At 39.0% G+C, this 25,196-nt stretch overlaps 3 protein-coding genes across 6 annotated transcripts; all 3 read left to right on the forward strand.

Moving 5' to 3' along the window:
• Positions 1 to 376: 376 nt before the first annotated feature.
• LOC115623246 (protein Smaug) lies at positions 377 to 10,471 on the forward strand. 3 transcript variants are annotated; one of them, XM_030517509.1, is made up of 6 exons: positions 1,989 to 2,165; positions 3,962 to 5,698; positions 5,987 to 6,963; positions 7,245 to 7,836; positions 7,909 to 8,251; positions 8,318 to 10,471. In XM_030517509.1, the coding sequence occupies exons 2-6, from the start codon at positions 4,124 to 4,126 to the stop codon at positions 8,398 to 8,400; spliced, it is 3,570 nt and encodes a 1,189-aa protein (XP_030373369.1). In that variant the 5' UTR covers positions 1,989 to 2,165; positions 3,962 to 4,123; the 3' UTR covers positions 8,401 to 10,471. The 3 variants fall into 3 exon arrangements, with proteins under 3 accessions (XP_030373368.1, XP_030373369.1, XP_030373367.1); XM_030517508.1 differs by lacking the exon at positions 1,989 to 2,165 and adding an exon at positions 377 to 810 and having other exon boundaries at positions 7,245 to 7,938; positions 9,254 to 10,471; XM_030517507.1 differs by having other exon boundaries at positions 1,993 to 2,165; positions 7,245 to 7,938; positions 9,254 to 10,471.
• A 2,030-nt stretch (positions 10,472 to 12,501) lies between these two features.
• On the forward strand, positions 12,502 to 14,685 carry LOC115623247 (fumarylacetoacetase). The gene is made up of 5 exons (XM_030517510.1): positions 12,502 to 12,707; positions 13,167 to 13,250; positions 13,337 to 13,470; positions 13,528 to 14,129; positions 14,194 to 14,685. Exons 1-5 carry the CDS (start codon positions 12,621 to 12,623, stop codon positions 14,541 to 14,543), a joined length of 1,257 nt encoding a protein of 418 aa, XP_030373370.1. The 5' UTR covers positions 12,502 to 12,620; the 3' UTR covers positions 14,544 to 14,685.
• Positions 14,686 to 15,196: 511 nt separating this feature from the next.
• LOC115622261 (bone morphogenetic protein receptor type-2) lies at positions 15,197 to 25,136 on the forward strand. 2 transcript variants are annotated; one of them, XM_030516162.1, is made up of 5 exons: positions 15,197 to 15,365; positions 19,380 to 19,600; positions 19,677 to 19,916; positions 20,873 to 21,439; positions 21,953 to 25,136. In XM_030516162.1, the coding sequence occupies exons 2-5, from the start codon at positions 19,537 to 19,539 to the stop codon at positions 23,959 to 23,961; spliced, it is 2,880 nt and encodes a 959-aa protein (XP_030372022.1). In that variant the 5' UTR covers positions 15,197 to 15,365; positions 19,380 to 19,536; the 3' UTR covers positions 23,962 to 25,136. The 2 variants fall into 2 exon arrangements, with proteins under 2 accessions (XP_030372022.1, XP_030372023.1); XM_030516163.1 differs by having other exon boundaries at positions 19,383 to 19,600.
• Positions 25,137 to 25,196: the final 60 nt, after the last annotated feature.

The raw sequence follows: 25,196 nt of genomic DNA on the forward strand, positions 1-25,196 counted from the left end.
GATAATCCACCAAAATATCGATATTTTTGTGTCAAAATTAGTCTGGACAGAGACTTGACAGCTCTGGTCGTAGAAACAAGCAGCTGCTGCAAGTTGGCAGCGCCATCCATCTTATTTGTATCGATATTCTAATAAAACACTTTTCTTTATACAAATCTTTCTAGCATGGAGTGAAACTATCCGCAAACAAGTTAGTTAGTAAAAACTATTGTCATTGTATATTGATTATGAGGCTACAAACTATTGTGGAATTGAGTCGAGCGCGCGCGCGCCATTATTGCTAACGCCGATTTTTTTTCATTTGTCATCGATATATGCTGCTTACATCTCTAGCAAACTGTTCATCGCCAGCCAGCACTTTCTACGAGCAATTTCGTGGTCGTGAATTATTAACTTATCTAGTGTAAAATAAATTGCCAAAAATGCATACAAATACTACCAGCAGATTCAGTTGTGTGCATATCTGCAAAAACGTGTGGCATGCGCATGCATGCGCCTTTTTGTGATGCAAATTTGGGCTAAGAAAAAGCTACCACTGGTAGTAGTATGATTCGCGAGACTTCCGCAGCGAGAGCGAGCAAAAACAAAATAACAAAGCTAAAAGTGCTAATGAAAAATACATACCTACACATATGTATATGTCGATGAGAAGGTGAAAATTATAAATTAATAAATGTGCGGTTCGATAGCATATCACGTTAGCTAAATATGCTCCTCAAATTTCGTGTATTGCGAGCAATCAAAACTGTGAATTGCAACATAAAATAATTTCAAGGTTTGCAGCAAAAGCAAGCGAATAGAAAGCAAAAGGTAATTGGAAAATAGAACGATTTTGGCACAAGCGCAGTATTGTAGCTACATATGTATGTATGTTGTTGTTGCTATTGCTGCTGCTGTTGTTAACGTATGTCTGACGCTGTCGGGTCGACCGTGGGTGGGTGGGGCGTGATTTGGGGGCCGCCGTTGTCGCATTGTGTGGGACCTACAAAACAAAACAACACATGCATATACACATATGTATGTACATAGGCACAGACAGAAGACAACAGTTCCCCAAAACGGAACAGAAAGTGAGTGTAATTGAAAGAACGTCACACAAAAACAATTGTGCATACATACATATACGAGTATATATATGTATGTACATACACATATATATATATATATAACTACATTTGTGCAGTAGGCTGTAGCGGCAGCGAAAGCACAACAACATCAAATAGGGGAAAGAGCAAAATGCCTATGACTGCCTGCCTGCCTTGTAATCTCATGTAATTTGCCGCAATTTTGCACATGCATGCGAATGCATCTATGTTTGTATATGTGTATGTTAGTGATGTTTGAGTATGTGTGAGCGCGCGTGCTTTGGGGTCGTGGGTCGTCGATTTGTAGCCGCGACGACGCATTGTCGCTTGCATGCAATGTCGCGCGGCGCACACACATTAAAACATACTAAGGCAGTCACAGAGGCCTTCCCCCAATATTTTTTGTTATACCCTGTACCTGAAGGGTTAAATTCTATACTAAATAGTCTTAACAGCACATATATTTGTAGCAGGCAGAATGAGGCGTGGCATGTATATATGTACATATGCATTTGCACATACATTTTAGTACATACCCATATATAGAAATTTTTTATAGTGCATCGTAATCTGGAGTTTCATCGAAATCAATGCATTATATCAGATAGCTGTTATTAGAATGTTAGTACAGCAAAGTTTCTTATAGTTGAGGGACTGTGGGCGGGTATATAACTACAGGGTATACAAGAGTCAGGCTGGCAGTCGTTTGATGCAGCTTCTTTTGGTTGTCAGAAAAAGGCGCGCGCTCGTCTTCTGCTCTCCTTACAATTTTTTTTTGCAAGCTCCACCATTTTATAAACGCCAAACGTCGTCATCTTTCTGCCGCCGCTGTCTCTGCTTCTGCCGTGTTCAATGTGTCGCTGTGCGCTCATTGCAGCATTTTCAGTTTGGCGCATAGCTTCAGTTTCGCTTGTTTAATTCCTTTTTGTGGTGGTGTCTTATTATTATTATTATTTGTGTGTTTATTTAAGTGCAGATAATCAAATTTACTTTGTGCATTTACATGTGTATGTAGATGCACAAGAAATATGCCATACGAGTAGCTTTTTAGCTAAATAACGAAAAAAGCCAACCTAAATTGTGAGTAAGAGAACGGCATGTAGATGTGTGCGTATCGTTAATTGTACTTTAATCAGTTTTTTTTACAAATTATTCAAATGTCATTTTATTAAAAACTAAACAAGAAACTGCTAGTGGGCAAATTTTGATTGCCGTACTTAACCTCACAAAGCAATTTCGGATTTTACAAAATTACCGTTACTTGGACGCCATAAAAACTAATACTGCAAGTGCAAAGCGCCCAATATGTATGTATGTATGTATATGTGTATACTGTAATATGCATTTACAGAAAAATTCATAGGCAATACGGCAGCAGTTTAAAAAATGTGAAATTGCCAAAAAAAAAATAATAATAATAATAAAACTCAATTTCAACTACATACTGAAAATCGGTAAGAAAATTCCAAAGCGTTGTTTGCTGCCTGCCTGCCTTCGCTTTTAATACAGTAATTGGTCCGTTATGTTTTAATGCTTTCTCATGCACACGCGCACACATACATATGTATATGTAAACACAAACGCTCACGCCAATACATATATGAGCGATCAAACGGCAGCGCCAACGGCTGTCTTCGCTTTGAAATTGTAACACTAACCAAAGCAATAATAACTGCAATAATGTACGAAAAGAAGAAAGTCGACAAAAGAGCACTCGTAACAAGCTTAATCCAAATAAATCAACTTTAAATGAAAATGGCAAATTGAAAAAATAAAATCATCTGTTTTCCCTTCCAATTACCCATTGCCCTTAACCAACACTGTCCGATTTTCAATCCTAATAGGTAAATAATGATTTTTCAAAATGATTGATTTATTGTTTGCCTGAATGCACGCAAGCCGTGTACTCACGCCATCACATATCGCCAAAGGTGTTATGTACATACATGTCTGTATTTGATATACCCTTGAATAGAGTATTATAACTATAGTATTGAATTTGATAGACATATACATATGTATGTATGTACATATTAGAAAGTTTCATCAAAGGTTATTTGTCTCCTGACAGTACATATATTTGAATACTCTACCTTTCGGTCTAGTGCCTTGATCACCTGGATCGTCGTCGACCTCAAGCTCTTGACACAAAGATCCATGTCCATTTGTGTCCAGTTAGATAAGTATCTCAGTTGTGCAGATATCCCATAGAAATTTTTTGCACGGCTTTTATTTTAAAGAAAATGTTAAAAAAAAATATTTTATATTGTTCTTTACTATGACAATGTTACAGAAATTGTTAATATTATGCCAGAGTTTTTTTTTAGTTGAAAACGTTTTCCAATACCAATATGCAGTTTAAAAAAATTATTCCAAAAGATTTTAAAGGGTATATAATTATCAATTTAGCAAAGATAATATTTCACTTGTTATTTATTTATTTTTTTGATAAGGCCAAAAAAAGTGACGACTGACTCTGAACCAATGCTAATTTTTCTTTATATTGGTGCAATTTGTTGCTTCTACAGTTGCTATTGTAGCTTCTGTTGTTGTTGTCAGTGCTTCTTCTATTGTCGCAGCGCTTGTAAATTTAATAAATTAGCGAAAAATTGATTTGATTAACTCTCTCGTCACATTCACAGTCAGGCCGGTGTGTGCCTCGCACTTCGGCTGGCCGATTTCGTCTGGCGTTAGCTTTATTATCGCAAATAACAACAGCAGCAACAACAACAAGTTCATAGGAGTGATTTTTTGCAATCACGTGGATGGTCTGCAAATGGATTATATACATATGAACACATATGCACACACACAAACGAAAAAAAAACTAATCTTGATAAATATTATTTTTATTTTCTATGGTTTTCTTTTGGCAGATACCACGACCAGTCAAGAAGCCAGGCATAGTGAAGAACGAAACCAAAAACACTACAACAATAATAACTAAATAAATTATATATAGTTTAGATTTGACAAGCAAATACACACACACACACGTAAACATAACAACAACAACGACGACAAATCAAAACAACAACATGAAGTACACCACAAATACAGACAACGCATTGCTGTCCAGCAGCAGCAGCGGCAACAGTAGCAGCAGCAGCTCCAACGTTGCATTAAACGAAGTGCAACAACAGCAACATCAGCAGCAGGTTAACAGTCCCATACAGCAGGGGGAGCAGGAACGAGAACAACACATCTCATCCTCTACAACGACAAGCACCGCCAGTTCCGGGAGTGGTGCAACAACAAGCACAACAACAGCAACAACTACAACAGCTAGCAATTCAGCTCTCTTCTGTGAGCAAGTGGGTACCGTGACCAATTTGTTTGAGAAATGGAACGACTGCGAGCGAACAGTGGTGATGTATGCGCTACTCAAACGATTGCGATATCCCAGCCTCAAGTTTCTACAGTATTCCATTGATAATAATCTGACACAAAATCTGGGATCGTCGCAGTCCAATCTAAGCAGTGTGGTCATCGATATCAATGCCAATAATCCAGCATACCTGCAAAATCTATTGAATGCATATAAAACGTTTCAGCCATGCGATGTGCTCGATGCCATGTCCTCCTCCTCATCAGACAAGGATTCCATGCCCTGCTATGGATCCGATTTTCAAATAACAACAACGGCACAATGTGATGAGCGTAAATTGTATGCACGGAAGGAGGATATATTAAATGAGGTGCTCAACATGCTTCCATTGCTAAAGCCCGGCAATGAGGAGGCCAAGTCGAACTATTTGACACTGATACCGGTCGCTGTTAAGGATACGATGCAACAGATTGTACCCACAGAGCTGGTACAGCAGATATTCTCCTACTTACTCATACATCCGGCTATTAGCAGTGAGGATCGCCGCTCATTAAATGTTTGGCTGCGTCATCTGGAGGATCACATACAGGCAGCGGCGGCGGGTATAACAAATCGCAGTTATTTCCTTCAGCCCTCGCCACATTTAAGTGCCGATCACTTAGTTAGTTCCGGCAATAGCCAGCACTCTGCCGGCACAATGAGCACATCTGGTTCCTCCACAGCATCGTCTTCGGCAGCATCGTCGTCGGCCGCCTCTTGCTCCTCGGTAGCCTCGTCATCGCTGGGCAATTTGGCGCCACACACATGCTCCAGTAACTCCAACTCATCGCAGACCTCATCGTCCCATACACCAAGAGGCAATGATTGGCAAACGATTGCGCCTCCAAGCAAGCAACACAAGATCGGTGACTGGAGGAGTTCGGGAGGTGGCAGCGGTTCGGGCAGCATTAATCCACTCTGTGATAATTTAAATGGTATTACACTGAACGAATTAGCATCTAGTCAGAATAGTTTAGGACTGTCGCTGGATAGTTCATCGCTGGTCAATGGCGTGGTGGCCGGAGCGACTGGTAGTGGTGCTTCGCTCTTTGGGAACGGAAACAGCAGTATAATTGCCATTCTAGGTGGTGGAGTTGCTGGTGGTAGCGATGATCATGACACCTCCTTCTCAAAGAACGGCACCGAGATCCTAGACTTTGAGCCAGATTGCGATAAGTGTGTTGGCGTTAGCTTGGGCGATGCCAGCACTAGTGGAAACATTGGCAGTAATCTCTGCCAGCAACATGTAAGCATCATTGTAACGCAGGGAGCTAAACCGAAATTAATAAAATACCAATTTAATCTTAGCTACGTATTGTCAATTAATCGAAATGTAGTAGCTCAATCGTCTTCTAAGTCTCAATTGTGCGTTCATTTAGCTAAATTTGTGCTGTGTAATTAAAGATCTGCAAGTTTTTATTATGTGCAATAGTGTTACAATTGTCTTTAAAAAAGAAAACGATTTCGGTTTGGTTTCCTTTAAAATTTTTTTTCTTATTAAATCTTGACATTAAATGTGTATTTTTCATTGCAGGCGCATTCACAGCAACAGCAACAACAGCAGATGCTGCAACCTCCATCCACGTCACAAGTCTCCCAACAATTGCCCTATGCTTCCATACTGATGGGTTACGATCAGATTGGCGACATTAATCGCTGGAGTTTGGATAGCAAGATTGCAGCTCTAAAGACGCGTCGCTCCAACAGTCTAACCACGCAAACGATCTCCTCCTCGTCGTCATCATCCAACTCGTCTGTGATCACCGTCAACGATAATTGCTCGAATTCTACGGAGAATTTGGCGCAGTTCGCCAACAAGCCGCGCAGCTTTTCACTGTCCATTGAACATCAGCGCGGAGGGCTTACAAACAGTGGTTCGGATACACGCCTCGATGAGTTCAAGCCAAGCTATATTAAGTTTCAGACTCGCAATGTAGGCATGTCTGGCATTGGACTTTGGCTCAAGTCGCTGCGTCTGCACAAATACATTGAGCTGTTCAAGAACATGACCTACGAGGAAATGCTGCACATTAGCGAAGAGTTTCTCCAAAGTGTCGGAGTAACTAAAGGCGCGTCCCACAAGTTGGCGTTGTGCATTGAAAAGTTGAAAGATCGTCCGCATATACTGAACAAGTTAGAGCAGGAACTGCACAAGGGAACCATGAAAATTGGCACTGCCGTGGAGGAGCTTACCAGCATTGTACTGACACCCATGAAACCACTGGAAGCTGTGGCACCCAGTGAGGAGAACATTGCCTTGCGTTTTTTGAAAGTTATTGATCTGGTGAGCAATGCCCTGCAGCAGGATCCCTACTGCACGCAGGATGATGAAACATTGGGTGTATTCATGTGGATCTTGGATCGTTCCATACACAACGAAGCATTTGTTAATCATGCCAACCAGCTAAAGGAGCTCAAGTTCAAGCTATCAAAGCTGAAGATGTCTATGGTGCCAAAGCTGCATCACGTAAAGGCAGCTCCTAGCAACGGCAGCACCATCAATAAACCCAGGTATGTGACATAAATTCCAGTAACTGTTTTATTTTATATTATTAAAACGAAAGAACAAATGATATGCAGAAATTAGAAAGCAAACCAAAAAGGAACGTTAGATTTAACAGAGGTGTTTAGCATTTTGCGCATTCTAAACGACTTTAATATTTCTTAGGTATTTCAAATGATAATCCCAGAGAATGGTAATATATAATTGACCAATTTTGCGATTATCATTATAATATATGTAAAATGAATTTCTAAACTTTCTTTTAACTCTACATTTCAATTTAACACAGATGGAGTGGCAAGACGCGCAAGTGTGACACCAAAAATGGAAGCAACGATCGCATCAACCATCGTAAGAACTCCAATGACATGTTGAACTTTTCCCTTAGTTGTCTGCCACATCCTTTGGCACCTCCACCACATCACCAACAACAGCAACAGTCGCCGTATGGCAACGACTATAATGGATATGGCAGTCATTCGCATCAGCCGCAATACAAGAGCTCCAGCTATCCCAGTTTTATGAATAATCCACAGTCGATGAAGCATCATCAGCCGCCACCTTCTACAGCCCAACAACAGCAGCAGCAACAGCAACAAATGCAACAAATGTTGCAACAACATGCACATTTCCCAGCTCTGCCCCAACAAACGCCGCAACAACAACAGCCGCCGCAACCACATCACCGTCGCTCACTCAACAATCTAATTGTCGTCGCCGGTGGTCCACAGCAGCCGCAACAATTGATTTTCAAACCCGGACAGGGTGTACTTACTACCACCTCCAACGACAATCTGCACCTGGATGGCGCAAGTGTCTCACGCAATCAGCAGCAACAGCACCAGCAACGCAAGCAGAGCCTCAATGGCTTGACAAGCAATGTCAGTCTCAATAGCAACAGCAGCGGCAGCAGCAACAACAACAACAGTTCTTCGTCCGCCAACGGTGTGGAGCCAAAGAAGACAATGGCCGCTGTTGTTATGGTTAGTAGCCAGGCCGTTGGCCAGGAGCAGTCAGAGAGCCCTCAGGCGGCACCACAGCCGCCACCGCCACAAATACTAATCAATAACAATAATAATAACATTTTAAACAATAACCTGATCAATCAGCAGCAGTTACAATTGTTGGCCGCTGCTGCCGCAGCCGTCAGCAATGGTACCTGTCTGTGTAGTGGTGGGGCTGGTGTCGGCACTGCTACCCCGCTCTGTAGCCTGTGTGTGCAGCATCCGAACAACAATGTTGATCATTGTATGTCTGCCATGGAACAACAATCCGCTCAACTCATTGCCAATATGAATATGTCGCTAAAGGACAAATATCATCAAGTGGCTGGCGGTGCAGCGAGCGCTGCGGTGGCCCTACACGACTATAAAATGAATGATTACAAGAGCCTCGAGCAGCTGGAGACGCTGTGCCGCCAAATGACCGAGCAGGCAATGAATTGAGCTAACAACTAATTACATTTCGTAACTCCTACCTCATCCTCCTCCTCCTTATCTATCCCCTTAAAAGCATTTGTTTAATTCTGTTCTTTATATACGTACAGCTGGTTATGAAGTTCCCCTAGATGTGCATATCCATTGGCGTATGCACGTGTCGTTTGCTATTGTAATGCTCGTTCAATAATGTTTGTCGTCAGCGCCCTATTTTTAGTGCATTAGTTTGTAAGCTGCAATTTGTTTTACTAGTTTACAGATTAAGTTTATGCATTAAGTGTTTTGAATGCGCATATTCTGTATCTGAATCTTTGGCTTTGGCGTTTCTAGAGACAGGCCGGTCTTGTCTGCTTTATTGAGCGCATCAAGCATCAGGTTCAGAATTATTGTCGCGCTGTGCCCAAAAGATTGGGTAAAGGCAATGCTGCCAATGTTATATTTTATACAAATATGTGTGTTTGTATCGTAGTACTAAGTTTTCTATTTGTTTAAATTTTGCATTAGACGACTTAGAGATTTTAACAAACCATTCTGCTTAAAAGCTTATCCCAAGATCCCGTAAATGTTAACTTTTCTTTTAGCAAAACTGTTTGTGTTTTTCCATTATTTCCTAAAAAATGGCAAATACCTAACACAAAAAATTATAAAAATTAAATATGCCTAAGAAGATAGTATAAGAACTTGTCTAGTGTAAATTTGTAACTTGTTTTGTATGAATTTGTCGCCATTTGTGGATCATTTTGCAAAACTAGAAGCAAAGCAACTAATTCAACAGATCTATGACTTAAATATTCTTCATCCAACACACACACATACACACACCACAATCAATCAACCAACTTTCTCCTCTCACCCACAATAGGAAAATTTGGCCAAATTTGATCAACACTTTACACTATTCTGATAACAACAACCACAACAACAACATCAACGCGTAGCTGACAAGTTATATTAAACAATTAATGAACTCTGCATCGTGACCATGAGACTGACTAAAATTACTTTTTGCAACTAAAGAAAGAAAGAAAGAAATTGACTAACTAAAAACTGAATGATGGAAATTGTGTTAAATTGTTTGATTGAGTGCCGCGTCGACTCAATGTTAAATAAAAATCAAAACATTGCTTGCTGAAGTCATTGTAAAACAAAACAACCAATTATATACATATAAATAATTTAGTTTACAATTTAATGAAATCAAATTTGCTGAAAACTAAAACAAAACAACAAAAAAAAAAAAACAAAACAAACAAAAACAGAAGAAACACAAGAAAAGGAAAGGGGACGTTGGAAACTTCGATATAAACTATAATTTTATGTGTTTGAGTTTAATTTTGGCAAATAACGAATAGAGATTTGTAAGAGTAGTAAGCACATGTTGTCAGGCATATAAGCAAAAAAAATTATGTTGTATATTTAAGAAAGATTTACGAATTATTATAATTTAGTCAACTGACGATGTAATTATGTTGCCCTTACCAGCCAATGGTATCCAAAAGTACTTTAGTTCAATTAATTTATTGTAATGCCGAACGCACTAAGAATTAAGTAGTAAAATGTTTGTTTTATCTGTTGTTTAATTTAAACGAGAGAACAGTGTAATATTTTAAATAGTATTTGTATACTAGCATCAACAAGCGTCGATCAATTGTTGTATACAAGAAACGAGAAAAAACTAGTTAAGGCAAATTGCTTTTTTTATATTTACAGAAGCTTGCGCATGTGTGCAACGTAACGTCACTCAATATGTATACACACATATATTTATATATACACATGTATGAATGTATGTTAATTGTGTAGAGCTAAAGCGGTTTTAATTTTGCAAAATTGTCTATATTTATATATTGTACATTGTATATTGTATTTGTAATAATTAAGTGAACACTATATCGACGGGCAAACCTAAATCAAGATCAAATGTTAAGGGCAGCCAAAAAACAAACCAAGCAAATCATTATTAAGTTATATAGTGGTTATTATTATTTTCATTGTAATAGCATAAATGGATTTTCGATTGACAAGCTACAAGAACAAGAAAAACAACATCAATAAATTGTACAATAAAAACAACAACACACACTAAACAATGCAACATTCTTGTGCAACTAAATGAAACAAATAAATACAAGAAAATAAATTGCAAAATATATAATATGTTTAAATGCTACAAATTGCCAGTTAAAAGCCTCTAAAGAGCAACAAATAATTGTAAATTACATACAAACATAGCAAGTTCAAAATTACAAAAAAAGAAAAACAAAAACTAAAAGGTTTAATATAAAGTTTAAGCAACCGAAGGAAAAGAGCAACAACTACTATTAGCAACAAATACAAGTACATATGTATCTATGTTTAAACACAACAGAGTCAGTTAAATGTTTGCATATACAAATCACAAATTAAAAAGTAAAAATTAATAAAACAAAGAACAGTTGATAAACGTAAATGTATGAAAATGTGAAACATGCATAAACAAAAATTGTACCTACATGCTGCATACAACAACAAAAGCAACTTAAACATATACAAGCATATATTTATTTTCAATAAATTATTTGAAGAATTATCCAAGTTTTCTTTTACTGGGAATTGAATGAATTGTATGGAGAAAGAATTTATTACTATGTTTTTATTTATTTAAGAATGTCACAGCAATCGCAGGCTGTTCTGAAGGAACAATCAACTCCAAGGACAGTCCTCCGATCTGCCCATTAAGTGCTGAAATTTTCTTGAGTATGTTGGCAAACGAAAATGAGGATCTCAGTTAAAACCAGGAAAGCAAATAAATGGAATTGCTTTAATCCGAACCAATCTAAGTACAGGCGGCGTAAAAGAGTACTACTTGTATACAAGTACAATAATTTAATGGTGTAAAGAATATTCAATTCTTTTAATCAAAACGTCTTAAGTCTTATTTACGATATAAGATATGTGAAGATTAAACTACAATTTGGCAGCAAAAAATACTCCAAAATTTTGGACTGTAAATAAGGCTTGCAATTTATTACTGTGGTACAATAGCTTCTAAACTGGACTCCATTCCTAAAAAAAGGTTCCTTTAAAAAACTAAAATGTATTTACAAAACGGTGATTATTCAATTCTCTAATAGTAATTAATATTTTTTTGGTTAGTCAAAAGAATTTTCAAAATTCCGTTTAGCAAGCAATTTTATACTTTTCCCAACAGATTTAGGACAATTTTGAAAAAATTTTACGTAATTAATCAAAGAATCGTTTTTGTTAGTCAAACTCCTTAACTACCTTAAGAGTCGGAATATATTATATTTATGTTAGAAGCATAAGTCGATTGGTTCTCTTTATGAGATCACTATTCGTATTTAAAATTTAAAAATTGCTTGTAAATTCATTTCAAGGAATTTATGCCAGTAATCAACGAAATAACAAGCATATTATTAACAATTTCAAAACTGGTTTACCTGAAACTTGACTGTAATGATTATTAAAAAAATGACAAAATAATGACTATTTTTTAATTTTTATTCAATCACTATAAATTTAATAATTATTTTTGAGTGTTTTAAATAATAACCAATCATTATTATTTTTGAGCAAAAAAAATAAAACTTAGAAAATAATGATTATGCTTTTAGTTTTATTTTTTTCATCAAAAATAAAACTCAATCTGTAGTTTTAACTGTTTCTTAAGAATTTGGGACAAAATTGATATAAACTTAATCAGTGAGTCAATTAGGAACATTTTTCATAAATTAATTAATTAATAACTTTTTTTTTTACTCTACAAATTTGAATGTATGTAACAGGCAGATGGGGGCGTGGCAGACTCCGCAAAGTATATATAATTATTAAATGTTTAAACTGTTTTTTATTTTAAGCTTTATATTCGAAATATTGTTGAATATTTTTGTAAGGCAGGGTATGCTTTTTCAATTCGCCGTATCTTTATTGCTCTCTTCACGTAAACTCGACTGCTCTTTAATTATTAATACATATATATTTTATGTTGGGGGCTCGTTTATGAAAGAGCGCATAGAAGTGGCTAAACCGGCTAAAGAGCAGAGGTGTGGGCTATATAATGACAGCCATTCCAAATAACTTGCTTAGTTTGCTACGAACTGGCGCTACTACAGACATTCAGGTGTTTATCTCCAAAACGCGTCGTGTTTATTGTTTTACTCGGTCTGCTTCACACTCAATTGCCCAAAAGTTATAAGTTTTCTAGAGATTTGTTTACAAATACAGCAAAAATGTCCGCCAGCTTCGTGCCCGTGCCCTCTGGTAGCGATTTTCCATTGGAAAACTTGCCCTATGCTGTCTTCTCGACCAAAACTAATGTGAGTAGAGTTTGTGGTAGAAATTTTTGTGATTCTTCATTTAATTTTAGAGTAGAAAAAAATCGTAATTGTGGTAAATACTTATCTATAAAGGATTCCACATAAGAATTAATATAAAATATTTTCTACAAGTATGTAGCCCGTTTACCATGTGGCTTGTGGGCCTGTTCTTCGTGTTGTTTGTCAGTTAGAACTTGGTCTAGAATAAAAACAGCTTTAAACAAAATACGCTACATCATTGCCGTGCATAGAATTTGCATAAATTAGACTAGAAACTAGTTTGTTTACAAAAACAATATTCTAATTTAAAATGAAATGGGGGTAGCACCTGTTGCTCGCGCTTCTTGTTGTTTTTCTCACTGATAAGACTAGTATTTTTAAAATACTATCATAAAAATAATATAAATATCGTATAAATATCGTAACCGATGTTTATCGTATACCGTTTATGCCTTACAGCCAACTCATCGTATCTGTGTGGCCATTGGTGAGCATGTATTGGACTTGAAAGCTGTGGCGCATTTGTATCCGCGCTCATTGCAGGTAAGTCGAGCCCGTAATGCACTGCTTGCGGCGAATGCGCTGCTTACTTTCTCGCTCTCTCTCCCTCTCCCTCTCTCACTTCAAAGGCAGCGCTACAGGCAGAAAATTTGAATGCGCTCATGGGCTTGAGCTATGAAGCTTGGGATATAGCGCGTACACAAACCCAAAAGCTGCTGACCAAAGGCTCAGAATTGGCGCATAATGTGGATTTGGTAAGCCAGTAAGTGGTTTCTATATATTAGTCGATCCTTTCTAATTTAAAATACTAACCCTACAGTGCTGTGTTGTCCCAAGAGGATATTTCTTTGCATTTGCCTGCACAAATCGGTGACTACACGGACTTTTATTCATCCATACACCATGCTACAAATGTGGGCATTATGTTTAGAGGAGCGGACAATGCACTCATGCCCAATTGGCGTCAGTTGCCCGTGGGCTACCATGGACGGGCCAGTTCCGTTGTTGTTTCGGGCACGCCCATACGCCGCCCCTTGGGTCAAACATTGCCAGACGGTGCCGATAAGCCAGTGTTTGGTGCCTGCAAGCTCCTGGATTTTGAGCTCGAAATGGCTTTCTTTATAGGAGGTCCCGGTAACAAGCTGGGAGAACCCATCAGCGTGGATGAGGCGTGGAAAAATGTATTTGGCTTCACGCTAATGAACGACTGGAGCGCACGTGACATACAGAAGTGGGAGTATCTACCATTGGGTCCGTTCACAGCCAAAAATTTGGGCACCACCATTTCACCGTGGGTGGTGACCACGGCGGCTCTGAAACCATTCCTATTGGATAATTTTCCGCAGGATCCCCAAGTACTGCCCTATTTGCAACAAAGTGCGCCATTTAACTTTGACATCAATCTGGAGGTGTCGCTGAAGCGTGAGTTTTGGTTTCTCTAATCGGTTGATTTAACTATATTTATATGGTTCCTTCATATTTGTAGCGTCCAATGACAATGCGACGATCATATCCAAGTCAAATTTTAAGCATTTGTACTGGACACCACTGCAGCAGATTGCTCATCATACCGTTACCGGCTGCAACTTAAGACCCGGGGATTTAATGGCATCAGGTACCATAAGCGGTGAGACCCCCGATTCCTATGGTTCGCTGCTGGAGCTGTGCTGGAAGGGCACCAAAACCGTAGAGCTGCAGGGTGGCAAGACGCGCAAGTTTCTGCACGACTACGATGAGGTGATCATACGAGGTTATTGTGAGCGCGAGGGTTTGCGCATTGGATTTGGTGAATGCGCTGGACAGGTGTTGCCAGCTCGACCGATTCCCGGCCAGTAGGGATGAGAATACTACGAAATTCCTGAGCAATCGAACAAATAAAGCAACATGAACCTTAACTTTTTTTGAACTGATTATTGACTGAATAATCACTAAAAAATTTAACAGAAAAAATAATGATTTTAAAAAAAATTGAAAATAAGTACCAAATGCTTTCTAATGACAAATTAAACAGTGTGGACACAGGAGAATATAGGGAAATAAAGCTGTCCTTATAAGCGACAGAGAAGGGTATACGGCTTCGATACAAACAAAGATAACTTTTAGCTTGGTTTTTACTCTCAACTCTAACATCAACAAGTGCTTCTCTCATCAATTTTTTTGCATTGCGCATGACGCGTGCTCGTACTCTCTCTCTCCCATTCATTTAACTCTCTATTATTTCGTACGCTCTCAATTTGCTCGTTGGTCCAATCGCTGTTTTTGGCATTGCACGCTGCTTCGTAAATACACGCATGCCGCTTCTGCTTTTGCTCCAGCACTGGCGCCACCAAAGACGAAGAGTCCCAGTCAGTACTCATTGAGCTTGCGACGACGACGTTGACGTCGAACAAAAGCAGCAGGCAGGCAGCAGCGTTGAAAGTCGTGCAGTCAACATAAAAAAATTCCTACAAAGGGGAAAAAATTGTGAAAAACGCAAACAAGCTAGGCGCCGGTTAAAACAATTTATGGCCATCGTGGTGGTTTTGTGTAAATAAAAACAGTTCCATAAAAACCAACGAAAGCCTACTATAAAATAACAATCCAATTACTGTGCGTGTGTGTGTACAATTTTTTCAATGCAAGCCAAAGGCGCAGCCAAATTTGTTGTTGTTTAAATGTGTAAGTGCACAAAAATATGTACATATAAGTAGCTGAAAAAATATAGCATTATTGTGACATTAATGTGTAACGGGCTTGCAAAAGTTTGCATAATAATTACGAGATTTAACTTCCGACAACAAGTCAAAAAGACTTGGGGAAAAATCAATTTTTTGCTGCGTGTTGAGGCGCACACAGCTAAACAAACAGACATACACACTCATACGTCCATACATACATATATTCATGCATAGTAACGTACATACATAGCAACAAAAACGACAGCAGCAGTCGACTTTGAGGACCACCCACCCACCCTCTATAACTTGGAAAATTGTACTCGACTTCAGGCAGCCAGGCCCAAAGCAAGACCCACAGCCAGTTAGCGAGTCATCGTCGTCTGGCTTGCAATTTTCATTATACCCTGCACTTGCGAGTCTAAGTTGTTATATCTGTCTCCATGAACGTTTCAATCTCCAACAGATTAATTTATGTCAAACATTTTCAGCTTATCTAAACGGTAAAACTTTAAAGAACGCCATAACCGATAGGTGTTGTTGTTGATTTATCTTCGTATTATTCTTCAATTAATGTTTTAACAAATTGTCAAGAATGATTTCGAACCGGGCGCAGGGTATACAAGAGTCGTACTCGCGCAACTTGAAACTTCCAGTCGTTTTGTTTGCATTGATTTTCAACCACGACGAAGACGACAAATAATGTCGCAGTGCAGTGTGCAGTCTGCAGAGGATGCGCCCCAAAACACGCGTGCGAGCATACATACACATTATCTCACACACAGGGACACACTCGCGATTGCATTTTTGTGTAGGCACCACAACGCACAGCATGCAAAAAGTTAATCAGCTCGCTCTGCACTGCGCACCGCCATCAACAACAACAACAGCAAAGCGACGACAGACAAAAAAAAATAGCAAGATACGCAGCAAATACAAAAAAAAAACTTTGCAATTAACTGGCGCCGTCGGCTACCGCTCCCCCCACAGTTCACCTCATCACCTGCTCAGATTGGCAACAGAACTCGTTTTGGCGCGCCACTGTGCTCTCTTTGCCTCGCCTCATGTGAGTGGTGCATGGTGAGCGCATGTTTCAAAAGAGAGCAACTGTCTGGCTCTGGCTCCCTAGTTGAATGCTCCCGTTATATAGTGTTTCCATTTGTTGGTTGACACAAAAAGCTAGATCAGCAAATGAAAATGCTAGAAATAGCTACATGCTTATGTATGAACATTATAATTATAATAGAGGTAAATATTTGATTTTAATTGCTATATCATTTGTATGAAGCAATTTAATCCCTAACTTTGATGCTCTCCGTCTCATTGATGTAAGAGTAGTTTGTTTCAATAGGTTTTAGCTTTCGGTTCCAAACTTTTCAATAATATTGTAAATATGTAATTGGAATTAAAAATATTAATAAGAATTTCAGACTTGTGTTAGTTTGTTATCCATTGATTTCCTCTTTTGTGTAAATGCTAATGCCAGGCTGACAAAAAAATACGACTGAAAAAAACGGCAGTTGGGTCAGATCTAAAATGTAATTTGAATACATATGTATAAATATATGTATATATAGTATGTATGAATGTATACAGATACATATATGTATGTACATACCTACTTATATACCACTGTCTTTGGAATTTTAAAATAGTTTGTGCAATCGACGAGCATTTAAAAAACTCCAGCGCTGGCGGAAAAAAAGCTAAATTGGCAAATTGACTGCTGATTGCCAGCCACGAGCACCACAGTCTGAAGTCTGCTCTGAGCATAAACGAAACTATAACGCAAGCGAGAGAAACCAGAGAACATGGCAGAAGGGTGCAGAATTTGTTTCTAGGTTTATTTGTCCTCCACAGTTTCTGTGCGTCTTATCTCTAACGGTATTATCATCGTCATCATCATTAATGAAACATAAATTGAACGCTTTCGGTTTCATTCTTTAATCACAGCGTCGTCGACGGCAACAAATACAATGAAGCGATAGAAAAATTAATACATACATACATATGTAGTATGTACGTACATATGTATGTACATACATATGTATGTAACTAAAAAACAATAATTAAGAAAGCCGTCATTCAATGGCCTTTGTGATATTTTTATTGCGTAGACTGATGTGCGTGCAGCAAATTCAAGTTATTTTAGGGGATTTAATTATTGTGGTTGTATTGTGGTTTAGTTGACGCTATCGTTGTGGACAAATTTTTTTGTCAAAAGTACATACATACATACAAATGTATGTATGTATTTAATACAGGGAATGAATATAATTGCTATTTTTTTTGAGTTTTAAAAACAAATTATCAATTACATTTCAAAGAATAAAAATTTACATGTAACAATTATTACATATGTATGTATGTACATAAATACATACATATGTATGCATCTGGAAGTTATAAGTGAAGATCCTTGACCGAATGACTAGCGCTTTTAAACGATTCATATACGATATGAGTCGAAACGAGAAGAATCTGTACTACATAGTTTAAACAAATGTGGAATCTACATATGTAGCTTACTAATTCTGATCCTCTAGAAAACTTAATTTTCCATTTTCATAAATAGAAATATTTTTCAAATTCTAGTCGATAAAATACTAAATAATATACCAAAAAGTTACTATTAATATTACAAAGTCCACCTAATTTGTTTAAAGATTAACTTAGTAAACGATTCTATATTTTGTTGCCGCAGTAACAATCAGGTTAGTTACCACTTAAGCTTATTATTTATGGCAGGAAGTTAGCTCTTTAAGCAAACAAATTTATGTGAAATGAAAACAAATGCGATAATAATCTGAATAGAATATGTATAATGTGTAAACTGAAGTTAATTTTGAAAACTTTAAAATATAAATAAAATAGTATCTTAGGTCTTTAACTTACAATAAATATTATAATACTCTATGCGTATAAAAATACATATTTATTTGTTCCATTTCTATACGAGGGAAGACTGAGCAAACATTTTCTAATCAGTCGGCGAACCGTGAGCACATTAGTCAATGGAGAAGCTTTTTTTTGTTTGTTTTTGTTTTTGCATATAACGAGCGCAATTTGCACGCCAAATGGCAGCGGCGACGATGGCGCCTGGCCCCAATGGTTCCAAAGTGCACAAATTCCGATGCAGTTGCCGACAAAACGCCCCCCGCCATTACGCTATAGCTTGTACACTCTGTTTGTTGGTTGGTTGGGTGGGTGTGTGCAGTCGACGTCGCTGCTGACGTGGGCAGAGCCAGAGAGCCAGAGACTGATGATCAATCGTGCTCTTTACTTGCAACTTAATTGAGAATTTAGGTCTGTGCGTTGTTATCATTGTTGTTTTTGTTGTCGGCTGGCTGACTTGCTGGCTGGCTGGACGGCTGGCGATTGATAAAGTTTCAGCTCGCTTGCAAATTAGAAGTGAGAAACGCTCATGGAATACACAAACAGAACCTAAAGAATTCGAGTGGTAGTTGGGACCGTTGTCGCCAGCTTAGCGATTGTTGTTGATAATCGTTGTTGCTGTTTTGAGCAAAAGTCCGCAAGTATGTTACAACGAATCTCTATGCCCTTCAAAAACTGTACGTCTTGTGTGATTTGAATTTAGATCCTACTATCTCCGTACCATCTGCGATCTCATTAAAAGCGACTTAGAACTATGACAACCTTATTCCCCAAGCGAAATTTGCTTTCAAGGAAGTTTAAAATAAAAATGGAAAAGAACTTAAAAGATTCTGAAGTTTAGAAACATACAAGTATTATATTCTTAGTACATTTTGAATGGAAATATCAGTTTGAATCAGTCATAAGATATTCCATTTTCTCATATTTCAATTATAAATAAATATTTGGAACCTAATCCAGTATTTTGTTTGTTTGTAATATTTCGAAGAAGAACCACTTGAAAATTGTAAAGAAATATGAAACTTACGCATCAAAAAATCAATATAGAGTAGAGCATAAATATGCATATTAACAATACATACTTGTACTTACTATACATATATTTTTTGTATTCTTTATGCAGCAGTTGTAGCACAAAAATGTCATAAATAAGCGAACAAGACACTCAAGGGCCGAGAAGTTGAGCGGGACAAGATTCCAAAAGTGCGCTAAAGTTGCTTACTTTAGAATTGGACTTGGTTAGTCATTGCTGTTGAAGAAGTGCCCCACCCTCAAACAAAATGATGTGCCGGCTATGGAGAGTAATGCTCATGCTAGCCCTGCTATGGCAAATGGCGCAGACATGTAAGTAGTCCGATATAGATATATATGTCTCCGACTTGATGCAGTCTGGTATTCAATGATTGATGATCTTCCACAGCACCAGCGCCCAGTCGCCAATACACCTGCATGAGTTACATGGAGAATGATAATTCGCTGCATGACGACGACTTGGAGTTCGAGAGCAATGCGGATAGCGTCGAGGCAGGGAATAGCAACAGTGTGGAGCAGCCAGCTGAGTTGAATGCTGAGCGACACAAACGCGTTTGCTCCGAGGGCTATACCTTCTGTTTCTCGCTGTGGAATCAAACGCCGAATGGCACGCGTCTGGTCAAGCAGGGTAAGTGGAATAATGTGGGGCTACCTTTAGCGTTAATAGCTGACTTACACTCAGTTCTAGATGTCAATTTTAAGTCAAACTGTTTGGTATTTTGTTTTTAACTGACCGATGTTTGTATACAATGATAATATTAGTGCATATTTTAAATGTAAAACAATGAGATTAGAAGAAATTTCTATTTTGTGTTATCCATATCGTTAATAGGATGGATACATTACCCACTATCTATATCTATAAGATTCAAAGCTTATAAGGTTCTATGAAATTTTTTGAGGAGTGAGGGGTTCAGAATTGTTCGATTTAATATAAGACCATGAATAATTTTAGATATTTAAAGGATATATGGAAAGGAATCATTTTTGGTAGAGTTATTTAAAACATCTATTAAAAAAAAACATCCTTAAGACGCATTGTCAAGTACACAGCTGCTGATATTTTAAAGTTTATTATTTATGCATCTAAAATATTGTGTTCGGGATATTTTTATATCTTATCTTCGCAAAGAATAATTAATTTAATGTTTGTCTTTAGGACTATTGTGCTATTTTATGTAGTGCCTATTGTACTGGATAGGACTCTTTCCATATATAAGTTTTCATATCTTGAAATTCGAACGTGTTTTTTTGTTTTTCACTCAAAAGTTCCAATGACTTGTTAGATAGGTGTACAGGTCTTTGGCGCACCCTGCAAAACTTAATTTTAAAGCATCAAATATATTGAGAAATATATATTCTTAAAGCAGAGACCCCAACTCCAACTTTCCAGCGCTCTAATAAGGCTTTTATAAATTCTCAAAATCTATATTGCTTGGTCTTAGAGTTATGATTAATCAGTATTTATTTTAAAGTTGGGTACAGTTGCATTCGAGTTTTCGGGGCCGTTTAAATTTAAATAACTCAGATAGAGTTAGAGAACTAGTCAGAGTATTTCTAAACTTAATCTTTCAATATTTGCAGGCTGCTGGAAGGATAACAATGAACGCAACTCTGCTTGCAGTGCATCGGAGTGCACCAGCTCGGCACCCACATCACGTACCTCATCCCTTTATTACTGCTGCTGCTCCGGTGATTTGTGCAACGCAGAGGTGGCTGTTGTGGAACCAGCGCCCTTGGAGCTCTCCAACAGTGTTCACTCGGCCGTCAGTAATCGTGCGGAAGCGCAGCAACGCCATTCGATGAGAGCCACGACGATGCTCTTTTGTGCCGGTCTAGTTACTGCCATGATCATCGGAATCTTTATTTCTATACAATATTGTCGAACGAACAAAGAGAAACCGGAACCAGAACAATCACCCCTGGCTCCATCGGGACCTGGCTATAGCTCCAATTCGCGGAACGTAGATAATATGAATTTGATTGGCATGCTGGGCAGTGGCAAGTATGGCACCGTGATGAAGGGCTTGCTACATGAACAGGAGGTGGCAGTCAAGATCTATCCGGAGACGCACCATCAGTATTACATAAATGAACGAAATATTTATGGGCTGCCGTTAATGGATTGTCCAGCGCTGCTGACGTACTTTGGTAAGATTTGGGTAGATTAAGGGCATTTTTTATTTTGTTAAGACTTGAATCTCGCTAGTGGTTTGTAGGGAATAGACAATTAATCGAGTGGATCCAATATGGCTTAAGTAGGGTATTCCACTTACTGGAGCTTCCCTAACCTAGTAGCAACCTAACCTAACATAATCTGATCCAACCTTAACCAGTCTCCAAATGATTCCTAACATATTCCCAAACTAATCTAATTTAAACTCAACTGTCCTAGCCTAATTTAACAAATTGTAATCATATTTAAGGTTTAGCTTAGAAAGAAGTTAAAGATAAAGTCAGCTTCCGCTTCATTGTCTGTAATTTACTTGACAAATATATAGATAAGGTATCTTCACTTTAGTTTAGAATTTAGGCCAGTGAGAAGAATATAGTTTTTGAGTTCCACCAATGTTTCTTGTCCAAAATGTATTCAGTTTGATTCCTCATGCTTTAAAGCATAATACCAGATAAGCAATATCATTTAAAAATGTTCTTAACCTACAGGCTACGATGAGCGTCGCACGATGGATGGACGCATGGAGTACCAGCTGGTTCTGTCGCTGGCACCGCTAGGATGTCTACAGGACTGGTTAATAGCCAACACCACAGACTTTCAGCAATGCTGTGGCATGTTGCGGACCATTACCCGAGGTCTGTCCCATTTGCACACAGAGCTAAGGATGGGGGATGAGCACAAGCCGTGCGTGGCGCATCGGGATCTCAACTCGCGGAATGTGCTGGTGAAAGCTGATCTTAGCTGTTGCATAGCGGACTTTGGCTTTGCACTGAAAGTCTTTGGCTCGAAGTACGAGTACAAGGGCGAGGTCGCGATGGCGGAGACGAAGAGCATCAATGAGGTGGGGACGCTGCGTTACATGGCACCAGAGTTGCTGGAGGGAGCTGTGAATTTACGCGACTGTGAGACATCGCTGAAGCAAATGGATGTTTACGCCTTGGGGCTGGTGTTATGGGAGGTGGCCACACGCTGTTCGGATTTCTATGCGCCGGCACAAATGACGCCGCCCTATAAAGCGCCCTACGAGCAGGAGGTGGGTCCACTTCCCAGTTTCGATCAAATGCAGGCATTGGTGGTGCGGCATAAGGCGCGACCCCTATTCCCAGCTGGTTGGGGCGGCGGTGCGGCAGCGAAATTGGTGCGCGACACCTGTGAGGATTGCTGGGATCATGATGCGGACGCTCGTCTAACATCCTTGTGTGCTGAGGAACGTATGCAGGAAATGTCGAGTCTGCGACCACGGTTGCAGGCTCAACAGGCCAGTCCTCTGCTAAACACCAACAATCTGACGCCGGTGCCGTCAGACCAACAGCATCCCGCCCTCATCACAGTCACAACGACGGCTGTGCATCATCAGCACTCAACGGACACCGCGGGAATGCTGCAACCACCACCCAATCAACAACTGCCCACGGAAAAGAATCATTTGAGCTACACACAACAGCAGCTTCAACCCTATCAGGGACGTAACCCTTGTCTGGAACGCAATCTGGCGCCTTTGCCGCTGCGCACTACACCCGTACTGGTGGAGAAGAGCAAGAAGCATAGCTTCCAGACCCCACAGGAGCACAGTCTGTCATGCCTGGAGGACGATGTGAGCGTGGAGGAGCTGATAGCTGGTGGTGGCGTCAGCATTAGCCAGAATAGTAACAACAACAACAGCAGCACTGGCAGCCACAAGCATAGCTCGAATCTGGGGCAAGGGTTTCCGAAGCAACAGAATACGGATCGCAAGCTTCGTGGCTGGCACGGCGTTCGTGCTCTCATACATAAGAAGCTCTTCCGTAAGCAGGATGCGGACGCACTTTGCCGCCAGTTAGGCTACGGTGATGAGAAATGCAACCTGGTGGTCGACAATCGTTATGTTGCCGCTCTAAAGGGTCTGGACAATACACGTCTCGCTGTTAGCTACATAGATGATCGAAGCAAGGAGCTGAGCGTTAAGTCAAGCAGCTTGAGGCGTCCCAACAATCTTGATCTAAGTCCCATGTCGATGGTATTGGAGACGAACAAGCAGAATCCAGTGCCGGAGCAAGGCGCCCGCTCTGCGCAGCTGCAGAGCACGGAAGAGCGGACTGGCACGCCTGCGCACATCGTCCCACGTTCGCTATCCACAAGTCTGATGAAGCACATCAGCTACGATGGAAGTGGTTCCAATTACAATAACAATAACAACGATAATGAATTGCAAATGCTGGCACAAAAACGTCGTCCTGGTCATCTGAGGACGAACTCTCTGTTGGTTACCAGCAGCAACAGCGGCAACAGCAGCGGCGTCAACATGCAGTCTGAACAGCAAATGCGACGCCAACACAGTCTGGAAGTCTTCCGTGAGGTCTTCAGCGGTCGTGGCAGTACGGAACGTCTGCGCGATCCCAGCCAGCGTGTGAAAACCCCTGGCGATGTGCCACCCTCGGTGAGGAAGATGCGGGCCAGTAAGACGTTGAGTCTCTATGATGATCGCATGATGGACTCATCGTTGCTGAACATACTCTAGCATGAGGAGGTTCTGCTGCTGGAGCTATAAGACATATATCTCGGCGGCAGAACGGATCTGTATTCATATCTTCACTTCATCACACACACACTTCACAACCATATTCAACGATAGCCATACGTGTAGTTTGTATTTGTAGTTCTAGAGAAGCCCTTGAACCAGATGGGGAGGGGCACTAAATAGGTCTAGAGAGAAATGTATGTATGTATTTTTTCACCGACCATCTTAGTGTGTAGTGCGGCGAACAACCAAAGTCCTTATAGGTTTAGTCTTACGCTAACAATTAAAACAGTATACAGAAAATATAACTATATATTCAGATACATAGGTATATGTAGACATATACACATATATGGTGTCATATTTTTGTGCTAAATTGACCCAAGACGACTTACATTGATATTTCCCAATAGCATCAGTCTGAATATGAACGATATATAGTTATTTATATAGACGTATATGTATGGTTTTCAATCGAGCTGAGCTTAGGGTGGAAGGCACATTATAGGCCAACAGTCAGGACCATTTTAAAAGCCATATACACCAACCTTATTCTAATCACATATTAACAAAATTATATAATATAATGCCATATTTAGACACACCTACACCCACGCACATATACAAATATAGATATTTCTTTATGTCGCGGTTGCCACTGTTGGACTTTATTTGATTACTTTCCTATGTTACGCCTAAGTAGGACCTCCGTTTATAATCTTTATAAGCTTAGAACAGCTGGATATCCCTCTCTGATTATCTTAAAAAATTAAGTAAACATTGTTTGCTTCACTACTTTTTGTTTACTTATTAGTTTAATATTAGAGACCCATTAAATAAATTTGAAAGAAATATTAAATTTTTTTTGAAAAACAAATACTCATTTAAATACTATATTTAATTCAAAATTCGTTTATTAAAATTTCTTCAAGGCCCCAACGGCGACAACCGTGTCCACCTATTTTCGAGTATTATACGATCCAAAAGAAAATTTGACACTAAACATACTTGTACGTGTTTGATTGGAGTAAATGAATTTTAAAAGTATGCCTTTTAACACATTAATTAATTAATTAATTAATCAATTCATGTCAATCGGAGGCATGCATTTTGTTTTTGTTATCATTTTTATTTTTCTAGCAATTTTAGACCAACACACCCGCAGCCTTTCAGTGAAAATGTCTGGTAACATAATTTACAATTAATTATAAACATTTATTATATAAAGAAAAATT

The sequence above is a fragment of the Scaptodrosophila lebanonensis genome, unplaced genomic scaffold (genome assembly GCF_003285725.1).
Source record: "Scaptodrosophila lebanonensis strain 11010-0011.00,11010-0021.00 unplaced genomic scaffold, SlebRS2 tig00000043-arrow-pilon, whole genome shotgun sequence".
NCBI classification, from domain to species: Eukaryota; Metazoa; Arthropoda; class Insecta; order Diptera; family Drosophilidae; genus Scaptodrosophila; species Scaptodrosophila lebanonensis.

Excerpts from the sequence above, each read along its gene's own strand:
- LOC115623246 (XM_030517509.1), top strand. The coding sequence starts at position 4,124 with ATGAAGTACACCACAAATACAGACAACGCATTGCTGTCCAGCAGCAGC. Across the intron at positions 5,699-5,986 it reads GTAATCTCTGCCAGCAACAT|GCGCATTCACAGCAACAGCA; the intron begins GTAAGCATCATT and ends TTTTCATTGCAG. Across the intron at positions 6,964-7,244 it reads AGCACCATCAATAAACCCAG|ATGGAGTGGCAAGACGCGCA; the intron begins GTATGTGACATA and ends AATTTAACACAG.
- LOC115623247 (XM_030517510.1), top strand. The coding sequence starts at position 12,621 with ATGTCCGCCAGCTTCGTGCCCGTGCCCTCTGGTAGCGATTTTCCATTG. Across the intron at positions 12,708-13,166 it reads TCTTCTCGACCAAAACTAAT|CCAACTCATCGTATCTGTGT; the intron begins GTGAGTAGAGTT and ends TATGCCTTACAG. Across the intron at positions 13,251-13,336 it reads TGTATCCGCGCTCATTGCAG|GCAGCGCTACAGGCAGAAAA; the intron begins GTAAGTCGAGCC and ends CTCACTTCAAAG.
- LOC115622261 (XM_030516162.1), top strand. The coding sequence starts at position 19,537 with ATGATGTGCCGGCTATGGAGAGTAATGCTCATGCTAGCCCTGCTATGG. Across the intron at positions 19,601-19,676 it reads ATGGCAAATGGCGCAGACAT|CACCAGCGCCCAGTCGCCAA; the intron begins GTAAGTAGTCCG and ends GATCTTCCACAG. Across the intron at positions 19,917-20,872 it reads CACGCGTCTGGTCAAGCAGG|GCTGCTGGAAGGATAACAAT; the intron begins GTAAGTGGAATA and ends CAATATTTGCAG.